At 37.9% G+C, this 11,272-nt stretch overlaps 1 protein-coding gene across 7 annotated transcripts in view; it reads right to left on the bottom strand.

Annotated features, from left to right (window-relative positions):
* LOC107563411 (voltage-dependent calcium channel subunit alpha-2/delta-1) overlaps window positions 1-10,829 on the bottom strand; it is a 124,273-nt gene extending 113,444 nt beyond the window's left edge. For all 7 annotated transcript variants that reach the window (XM_016248282.1, XM_016248285.1, XM_016248286.1 and 4 more), the window contains exons 1-3: window positions 10,355-10,829; window positions 715-796; window positions 396-512 (exon numbers count right to left, since the gene is read on the bottom strand). In XM_016248282.1, the coding sequence (XP_016103768.1) occupies window positions 396-512; window positions 715-796; window positions 10,355-10,476 (321 nt within the window). In that variant the 5' untranslated portion in view covers window positions 10,477-10,829. The remainder of the gene's footprint in view (window positions 1-395; window positions 513-714; window positions 797-10,354) is intronic.
* Between the last annotated feature and the right edge of the window lie 443 nt (window positions 10,830-11,272).

Genomic DNA, 11,272 nt, shown 5'->3' with positions numbered 1-11,272 from the left:
GACAGGAAAAGGGGGAAGATCAAACCAACTGACACAGACCGACATTGTCATACTCTACACCACACCGACATAACTTCTAAATGTCTTACACATTCAATATGCTTTCTATATAAAATCACTTTTATAAATGTAATTTCATGTGGACACAAAAAATTCCTATTCAACCATTCATATACACTTTATACAGTATATATATATATATATATATGTTTTATATACGTGTATGTATGTGTGTGAGAGAGAGAGATTCATATTTTATGTATTCTGTTGTGTATTATGAATCATAGTATGCATTATATGATACACTTTTTAAATGTTCTATGTTAACACATTAACATGTGTTCTGTATATCTTTTGATGCTCATGCAACAATAAATAAAGCAGGATGGTCTTACCTCTAGAGCTGTGGCTCGCTTCTTCAAAAAATTTTCTATATTCCGTGCCGCTGTTTCCACAAGCTGTGCCGCATTATTTGTTTTCACAGTGAAATAATTCTGATTATCCATAAAGATCTGCCATAACGGAGAGAAAAAGGCACTCATTATAGGGACTCTGGTAATGAAGTAATGAGATGATGGTTTACCGGTAATGATTGTTTTGATAATTAAGCAGGCTTAACTCTCACTCATGATTCGTTGGGGTGAATAGACATTAAAATACACATGCATCAATATGTATAGGAGAGTAAAGTGTGAAGGCCACTGGACCTCTGACCTGTCTTAGATTATTCCCAGCGCTGGCTGTGTCTGCTAGAGAAACCAGCTCCTGCTGCAGCTGATCTACCCATTCTTTTATCCTGCAAACATAAACACTCACATTAAATATACAGTTGCAATCTAAATATATACCTAGAGGGGTCAGAAAATGTAATGGAAAAACAATACAAGTCTTTATGAAGTAACTAAACCACAGTCCTGAAGACAGCTACATATGTGAGTCACATTGAAACTGCAATTTGCAGTATGGAAGAGTTACAGCAAATGTGATCTCATGACAGTTGCTTTTAATATGCACGTTTTAAAAATAGCACGAAGCAGCTACAAGCATCTAAACAGTCAGTTAGCACACTGCAAGCAAGTACTCAAGATGAATAACCTGGTGAATGCACAAAAAACCTGTCCTTCAGAGCAAACACAAAACACTTCAAGCATAAACATGTGTATAGAGTTTCCATCAGAAATGGCTTTAGGGATCGTCTGCTGTGGTTTTATAAGTGCTGTGCTTACTTTGAAGTCTGTGTGGCCCTACCTGATTGTTTAAACTAAACAAATCGCTCATTTATTTGATCAAGATTCCAAGACGTGACACGAAAATTGATCAAGCAAGTCAAAGCAGATAAATGCTCAATAAACTTGGACAAATCAAAAACAGCAGATGACGGACAGGAAAACATGAGGGTTGTACAAACATAAAGAAGATGGCACCTACCTGAAAACAATCAGCGAACATACGCAAAATAAGAATATTTTGCAAGAAATTCAAAATAAAAGCATAAATGTACAAATTGAAAGGCATCTGCAAAATAGCATAAAACCTGCATTCCCTCAAACTGTTACTCTTTTATATCTGTAAGTATTTATATTTATATTTCAACCTACTATTCCTCTTGCCAACTGTTAATCTTGTAAACTGTAAATGGTTGTGGATCTGCTCTACATAAGACTAAATTCTGGGAAGTCACTGCTCCGCATGGTTATATAGCATCCAATTAATATGAATAATTAATACTACTGTACAACCACATTTTAATGGAAACTCTCTTTCTTTATGATATTCCATGATGTGCCTATATACACTGCAAGATGAAAAAGAGAGTGAATTCATGGACATCAGGATGAAGTCACATGTCTTTCATGGCCTCTGTGATCACAGATCTAAAATTACCCAAACCATGATGAGAAATTCAGGAGGTGTTTGTGAAGTCCATCAGAGAACTAGAAGTATCATCTCTTGAAGAAATGTATTTCTGATGCATTTAAACAAACTGTGATCCTATTTGAAACACTAGATCATTTTCATTTAAAGGGGTCATATGATGTTGCTAAAAAGAACATTATTTTGTGTATTTGGTGTAATGAAATGTGTTTATGCGGTTTAAGGTTAAAAAAACACATTATTTTCCACATACTGTACATTATTGTTTCTCCTCTGTGCCCCGCCTTTCTGAAACGCATCGATTTTTACAAAGCTCATCGGTCTGAAAAGCGAGGTGTGCTCTGATTGGCCAGCTATCCATTGCGTTGTGATTCGCCGAATACCTCAAGCGTGTGACGGAAATGTTACGCCTCTACCATATTGTGATGCCATGTCCTGGCCGGAGCGACGAGACAAATTTAAGGTTAAAAAAACACATTATTTTCCACATACTGTACATTATTGTTTCTCCTCTGTGCCCCGCCTTTCTGAAACGCATCGATTTTTACAAAGCTCATCGGTCTGAAAAGCGAGGTGTGCTCTGATTGGCCAGCTATCCATTGCGTTGTGATTCGCCGAATACCTCAAGCGTGTGACGGAAATGTTACGCCTCTACCATATTGTGATGCTGTGTCCCGGCCGGAGCGACGAGACAAAAACATTAAAACCCATTATAAACGAGGCATTTGTTGCATCCTGTGGGGACATAATTACAGATTATAATGACTTAGGGGCCATTCACATATAGCGTATTTTGCATGCTCAAGTTTGTTATTTCAAATGTAGACACGCGGCAGGTGTGCTCATAATGGAAGCGACCGACACGCACGCGGTGCGACGCGCTCATTTTTTCCAGGCGCATCCGCGCTGCATCCAGATAAAAACATTTCAACTTTTCAGAATGCCGCAAGCACACTGCGGGTCATGTGACAAGAACCAACCAATCAGCTTCATCCTTTCCCGTAACAACATTGAAAGTTCAGCCAAGATGAAGGAACAGCTGATCATAGCTGTACAGGCTAAACATTTTTAAATAAATTTAGTAGCAGAGCTACTGCAAGCGATTTTTAGTGCTGCAAATACATTTATCCTTTGCTGAAACTTCCACGTCTTCATGAAGTGCGCAGGTCATGGTTGCTTAGCAACGGCAGACGCCTCTGGAGCACAAGCGCCCGAACGCTTTGGGGAAAAAGCAGAACGCGGCGCGCCTAGCGTTTTCCACGCGTTTTTAGGCGAAACATGTGAACGGCCCCTTATACTGTCTTTTTACGCCTTGCGTTGCATCGCACTGAGTAAACATAAAACCATGTCTGTATTTGTGATCAGAGAAATTACAAACAACAAACGCTACTCTACACTGCTCAAAACTTGCGTTTGAATCGTCAGTGGCAAATTCTTTAAATATAAAAACCGTACTCACAGCCTTTGAGTCAGAACAGCCGGCATTGTAGTCTACTCTACCAGGATCAGGAAACAGTCTTCCATAAAATGCGCTGCACACATCTGAATATTTGGGTTGAACTGTTCTGGAACAGTGTTGTAAATACAATTTAATTACTGATTTCTAGTCGTGTCCTCTTTTGGAAGGCCAAACAAAGTAGTTTCGCTTTCACAATGAAACAGGCCTTGAGTGAGTGGAGGCCGGAGGCCTAAAATGAGCCGTGGCCTAGAGTGAGCAGAGGCGGGCAGGCTTGAGAGCGGCACAGCCGGCGGATTCGATGAAGGAGCAGAACGAGCCGTTTTAGGTAGGCGTGGTTGACTCAACTTTTTTAAAGAATATCTCTTTGGATTTGAGACTTTAGTCTTTGCAACTTTACAGATCTTCTTTATGCACCAAGAGCTTGTAACACTCCAAAGAGAAAGGAAAAATTGGAATTGCATCATATGATCCCTTTAATATTCATTTTATATTTTAGCGAAATATAAATATTAAAAAGTTTGTGGTGAGCTAGATTTATTTATTTATTTATTCATTTGCTTAATTTTATTTTTATTTTTTGAGGACATTTTAAAAGTTAATTTCCTTAAAATTAAAAGTTTCATTTCCTTAAAAAAAATTTAATTAAAAATAATCATCAAATAATCCTGACAAATAATGTGTCACTGTTTCCACAAAAATATTAAGCATTACAACTGTTTTCATCATTGATAATAATGAGAAATGTTTCCTGAGAACTAAATCAGCATATTAGAAGGATTTCTGAAGGATCAAGACTGGTGTAATGGATGCTGAAAAGTTTGCTTTCCCAACACAGAAATAGGAAGGGGAAAAATCCATTTGAAAAAAATATTAAAATAGAATTAGTTATTTTAAATTGTAATAATATTTCAAGTGCATCACTGTTTTTGCTGTATTTTTGACCAAATAACTGCAGCCTTAGTAAGACTTTTCAAAAACATTATGTAGTGTATATTAAATAATTTTCTTTAATAATCTTTACTTATTAAACATTCACGCTCACTCACTTATGCTGCACAGAATTATTCTGTAAAGCATTCTGCCCTCTCGTGTATTATTTTTGTGAGGGAACAAAAGACTGCTGTCTGCATAAAATAAGCTGACTAGCAAATGTTCAGTGGTTTTGTGGTACCAGAGGAGGCCAAGGTCTTACTCTCTTTCCCAGAAGCACAAAAGCACACATATCCACAGCAGCCGTCCAAGTTTAATTCGTGAACCCAAACTGTCAATACTAGTATAATAGAACCCTCTGGTGCTCTCTGTATTGGGGTCAGAACCGAAATTTGAAAAGGGAAGTGAAAAAAGATAGATTTGCTGCAAAGAATTCTGAATTTAATATAGGCTCCTCCATTCTTCTCCTCTAGCGCTCATTCTATTGTTCTGTCATGGACCTTTTTCCTCAGGGGCCGGAAACACAGAAGCACAGATGTAGGTTGCAATGAGACAATCTGTTGGTTGAGGTGCTTTCTAATGAGTAGAGGCTATGGACAGATATGGTTATAGCAGCACTTTTTTAAACTAAGTCTGCTAAGTCAAAATATCCTGTTTGCAAGAAGTTGCCTCCAGCAATGTAAAGTCCCACACACTCTTTAAAACACCCTGTAAATAAGCCATTAGGCTACAAGTCAGACCTCCTTCACTCACAGGGCTTTGGCTGGCTCACAGGAAGTTGCACACTACCTAGTAAACTTACAACCACACATGTTGCCAGGTTTTATGGTGGAAGAAATGCAAAGTTTCTCACAAACGCCATGCTTCACTAATGCACCCAAGTCTAAATGTATATAGGCTGGACACACCAAGCCGACTTCAAAGAACTAGCGGCGACGAAAGCTGACGGTGTTGTCGCCTCACGTCGGCAGCGTCAGACCAAAAGGCTGCGCTCGAACACACCGCACAGACTAGGTCTACAGCCGACGGCAAACTAACACGTGCGTTCTGCGCATGCGTGAGAGGAATTAACTGTCTAAATCAGCAGCTATCAATAGTAGGCCTAGCCTATATATTCGTCATTCAAAATGAGAAACCGAAACAAAGATATACGAGATAAACGCAGATATAGGCTACGCAACGTAAACAAAGCAGGACTTGCTTACCATTTTGAATATCAGTAACGTTGATAACTTTAATAATTTTAAGCGGCTCATGTTGTTATGAAAACATTCGCGTATTAGAATGATTGTGAAAGATCATGTAACATTTATACAGCCTTCTGTCTGTACCGCCTTCATTTAGGTGCTTATTTTCATCACTTTCGCTTTAATTCTCAGGCACTGACTCGTTCGCTAAACTGAACATCCAATCAGAGCTCTCACTTGCGCCGACGGTCCCGACGCTGATTCAACATGTTTGAATCGGGCAAACTGCCGCCGACGTGAGCCCGACGAGTGGAACACACCGATATTAAATTACATGATATTAAAAATATCTTAATGGATTTGTCTCTTACAAACAAACAGCAGCTTTCTGCTTCACAAGATATTAATTGATGGACTGGAGTGGTGTGGATTACTTGTGGATTATTGTGATGTTTTCATCAGCTGTTTGGACTCTCATTCTGACGGCACCCATTCACTGCAGAGGATCCATTGATGAGCAAGTGATATAATGCTACATTTCTCCAAATCTGTTCCAACAAGGACAGTTTTTATTTTTGGGTAACTATTCCTTTAACTTGAAGCCTGATACAAAATGCATAATAGAAGTATCTATAATTTCCAACTTGATGCTTTAGGTATTTTTATGCTTAATTATAATCTCAGTTCAAATATATTAGAGTGCTTGCATGTTTCTTGCTGTGCGTAAAATTGGTTGTTTATCTCTTTAAAGGTGTAGCCATGATGTTGCAGTTATTCGTGAGAACACACAGTGGTGCATTTTGAGGCATAATTAATGCAATAAGAATACTTTTATAATGTATTATACATACAGGCCTCAAGTGAAGTGTTATCTAATTGTTAATGTATCTTTCAAGGATCATCCAACAGCATTATCTTGAATTAAAAGATATGTCTATCTAGTACAGTAGGTTAGATAAATGTCTAGTCAAAGGAAACAGCCACAGTTCTTTATATGAATTCTGCTAAAAAGGTAATTTGTCTGTGATCATAATGAGTTTATTTTAGCGAATGTGTGCTTCCATTCACTTCCATTTCCAAGGTCCATTCAGAGATTTCCCTGCGCTCCTCTATAATAAGCTATTTAATCCCTTTACAGGCTGAGGATTAGCGCTCATCTGACAGGGTTACAGAACTGTGACTCTAAGCTTTTTTTCTTTTTAAATAACTTATGTCTAAACTTACACTATACAGTTGCTGCTAGGAACAATGAAAGATTCTAGACCAGCGAACCACACACCTATTTTTTAAGGGGGCACCAGTAGCAGTTAGTTAGGGCACATAAAACTAAGCTCTAATGCCACTAAACTTTTTTTTTTTTTAACGCTTTGACATATTCTGTTATCCTTTTTGTTTAGTTCTCAGGAAATATATTACCTAAAAAAAAAAATTAAAAAAAAAAAAAAAAATATATATATATATACTGTATCTTAAATGTAACATAAGTCTGTCAAATAATATTTGAAAGTTTGGGGTCAATAAGAAATTTTGAAATAAATCTCTTAAGCTATTATTTAATAAAAAAAGAACAGTAAAACAGTAATATTGTGAAATATTATGACAATTTAAAATAGCTGTTTTCTAGTTAATATTTCTTTTTATGTAATATATTTCTCTGATGCCAAATCTGAATTTTCAGAAGTCATTACTCAAGTATTTAGTGTCACATGATTCTTCAGAAATTATTCTAATATGCCGATATTTTGACCTGCTTGTCTGCCAAGCTTCTATAATAAATAAATACTACTAAAAATAAAAACAAATAAAATAAAAAAACTTTCCACAACTAATGAAATGAGGCTGAGTAAATAATAGAATTTTCCTTATTTGGCCGAACTATTCTTAAGATGGCATATGTATTTTGTAACATATGCATTTGTGTGCTTCTAAATATTCTGCTTATTACAGCATAACATATATCTTGTCCTCTCCACAGTTGAGCGGCGTCCCTGTGTCAGTAAGTGGACCAGTGTGGGACTGAAGGACAGGTGTCTCTGGCTGTCAGGAGGATCACCTGCGTCATATCTCTGTGGGAATTCTCCCTGAGTTCCCTCTCGAAAAAGCCAGAGAAATAAGCTATTTTAACTAGTGACACAGACCGTGTCCATAGTGTCATTGCGTCGCCTGCCAATGACATTATAACCCCTCAAATTTTCCGGTTTTATTTTGTTGAAAACATGGAAACATGGAGTAGCATTATAACGGAACTTTCAATACCCTCAAATGTATCTAGTATAAAACAGCGCTGTTTTACCCCACATACGCATGACCGGAAGAAGCAGATGCGGTCGACTGTAGCATAATAAAAGCTCTGCTGCTATCGAGCCGTGTATCGCGCTCGTCCTTCATTAGCAATCACTCCAGCGGCTTAAGTTCGCTTCCACGACTTTTAGCCCCACCCTGCTTCATACTACAGTGGCCTTAATAAGTCTTTAATACATTAGCTCATCAATGAACATGATTTCTGCCCGAGTCCCATCGGATTGCGTCGGCTGTGGGGATGAAGACGACAACTCCCATGATTCCACACTCAGTCACGGCATCATCAAACTACGCCTTTGTTTCTTTGTTTGTTTTGAATATGCGCCCTCTAGCGACGAAAACTAACATATTGTGCCTTTAACTGTTGTCCTCTCACATCAAAATCCACTGACATATTTGTTTAGTGCAGTTTTGGACTATTTTCACTTGTAAACGGTGCTTGATTTCTGCATTTCTCAACTGATTCAGATAAGATGACTACTTACTGGGGAAAGCAATATTATGGATAGAGGACTCACATTTTAGCCAGAAACAATAATTGCTTTTGACTTCACAAGATATTAATTGATGGATTGGAGTGGTGTGGATTACTTGTGGATTATTGTGATGTTTTCATCAGCTGTTTGGACTCTCATTCTGACGGCACCCATTCACTGCAGATGATCCGTGGGTGAGCAAGTGATGTAATGCTACATTTCTCCAAATCTTTTCTGATGAAGAAATAAACTCATCTACATATTGGATGGCCTGAGAGTGACTAAGTGTTAAGCAAATGTTCTTTTTTTTAGATGAACTGTTCCTTTAAGTTTTTCCCCTTACTTTTAATTCACACTGTACTATTCCGCTGTAACCTTTTCAAGAAAACCTTTTCAACAACTGAAACATGTAATTCTTTTTCATTATTTTAAAGCAATGCATTATTGACGTAAATTCTCAGAAATCTACAGGAAGAGCCCATTTCACAAAAGCACTTGTTGTGCAGAACAATTACACCCTGGTTTTTACGGCCATTACAAATGTATCAATCTACGTCAGTTCAGGCCACCCAAGAGGTTTCTTTTTCCTGAATGCATGTTCTAAAGCAGAACAAACAGGTGGTCAAATCAGGTCCAGCTTCTTTGCATTAATGCTCTTCACACCATGCAATATAACACAATGTGAGACCACAGTCACAATGTAAAAATACACAAATTCCGTCTATTACTGCATTCAGAAATGACTGTTTATAGATTTATAAAAGCATGTAAAAAGATGTGGCATGTTAAGACTGTATAGCATGGAAGAAACTGACAATTCCCTTGTTCTGCTGTCACAACCACCTGGTGAAACCATCACTTTTTAAGCAGCAGTGCAGACAATAAGGGAAATTCTTCTCAGATGCATATGTCCTGACAACAGGAATACATCAACATACTGAGCTGGAGAATGGGCCTTCTGTGTGAATTCACAATCGTTTACAGATCCACACCAGTTTTAAACGTACTTTTCTCACAAGATACGTGTCTCTGCTAGTCAGACTAATTTAAATATCAGGTAAATGCTCAACCATCTGTCAGGTCACAACTGTCTCTCACAAACACAATCATTTGTTTGCCATACATGGTAACAATGCACTTCTATTGAATATTATGCAATACATTAAATGAACCAATACTGAGCTTTTGTTCAAGTACCATTGGGGTTAAACGTACTTTTCTCACAAGATACGTGTCTCTGCTAGTCAGACTAATTTAAATATCAGGTTAACAAAAGACTTGCCAGCTCAAAACAGAAAAATGCTCAACCATCTGTCAGGTCACAACTGTCTCTCACAAACACAATCATTTGTTTGCCATACATGGTAACAATGCACTTCTATTGAATATTATGCAATACATTAAATGAACCAATACTGAGCTTTTGTTCAAGTACCATTGGGTCAAATATTCCGGAGATCTTTAGCAAGGTAAAATAATGACTGTTTTCAGTTAAATATCAAGTCCTGAATGATATTTGTAAAGTGAAACATCTTAAATCATGGGAAAAGATTACATAAGGTGAAAGTGAAATGGAAACCACATGAGCTAAAAGCTTTAACCTAACTTAACCTTTAAGATTAGTGTCAGTACAAAGTTAAACACATGCACACAATACGTTTACAAGATTAACAGATCATATCATTATTCACCAATTATCTAAAAGAGAGCGGCTAGCTGGAGAACCATTGCGAACAGAGTCAGTGATTAGATTTCAAGAACAGGAGGAGCAGTGGATGAATCATTCGTTTGAGCCAGTTCTTTTCAATCGGTTAAACCAGCTCACAAATTGCACTGATTCTTACTGATTCAGTCCCACAGGTTCTCAAGATCACTAGAGGAGAAGATCATAATCAGAAGACTTGGGATATAGCGTTAAATTCAAGTGAAACTGTACACAAGTAAATGCATAATTTGTGTATTGTGCATCCAGCACGATTTACACACTCACAAAAACTTACAATTACACTTACGCACGTCCGAACAGACGCACAGAGGCTGAATGAAAGAAAGACCAAATGCATTTTAATCAACAGTTGAAACGCTGTGACGCTCTTCTGCACAGACAATAACGTTAAAGTACTTACACGAGCGGACTGGGGAACTGCGAGGGGCACGAGATATGGACAGATGCGAAGAGGAACATCACCAGCGCGGAGATTCTGAACGGATTCATGATCAGATCCGTTGATCTCGAGCGCACCATCATCTGTCAGTCCACACCAGTTACTTTTCTCCCGAGATGTAACGTGTCGCTCTCCTGTCCTGCTGGATAATCTTATTAGTTCCCGTCATCAGGTTAGAGACAGACGGGATCGGATTGGTGATGAGTGTCCTGTTGGATAGCTCTATACGCACCGCTTCATTTTACAAAAGCGCGTGTGTGGCTCTTCTGAGTGATCCTGCGCGCGCTCTGATCAAACTACTGACCCCATATAGAGGGGAGGGAGAGATCAATAGCCCCGAATCAGCGTCATTCTGCCCCCACCCCTCTCTCTTGCCCTCTTATTGCAATAGCCTGCTATCTTTCATCGGATCTTCATGCAATGCAACCCTCTCCAGTCTCTCTCTCTCCTCCTCCTCCTCCTCCTCCTCCTCGTATGCTTCCTCAACACATACTAAGTAACACCCTCCTGAAATCAATTAGGAATGTGCACAAAAGTGCCGTGATACCCCCTGAAAGCCAAAAAAGCATTTGGCATTTACATTTTTACGCGAGAAAGTGTTTGGCAACTGCAAATATCTGTTCAAAATATTTATATTTCATAGTAATTTTACATAATACTTGTGGTTACACAAAGTAGGCTACATAAATACTTATATTAATTTATATTAGGCCTATTAACAAAATAACGCCATCTGCATGCAAACAACAACAACAACAAAAATCGATTAGCCTATTATTTGATAGAATATCTATTTTAATATAAATTATATAAATATTTATAAAAATCTGTACTACTACTACTACTACTATAAATAACTTATTAATATAATTATTATAA

This window comes from Sinocyclocheilus grahami, unplaced genomic scaffold (genome assembly GCF_001515645.1).
Source record: "Sinocyclocheilus grahami isolate Dianchi unplaced genomic scaffold, SAMN03320097.WGS_v1.1 scaffold874.1, whole genome shotgun sequence".
NCBI lineage: Eukaryota > Metazoa > Chordata > Actinopteri > Cypriniformes > Cyprinidae > Sinocyclocheilus > Sinocyclocheilus grahami.
Note: the sequence above shows the minus strand (reverse complement) of the source record. Positions and strands in the feature narration are given on the sequence as shown.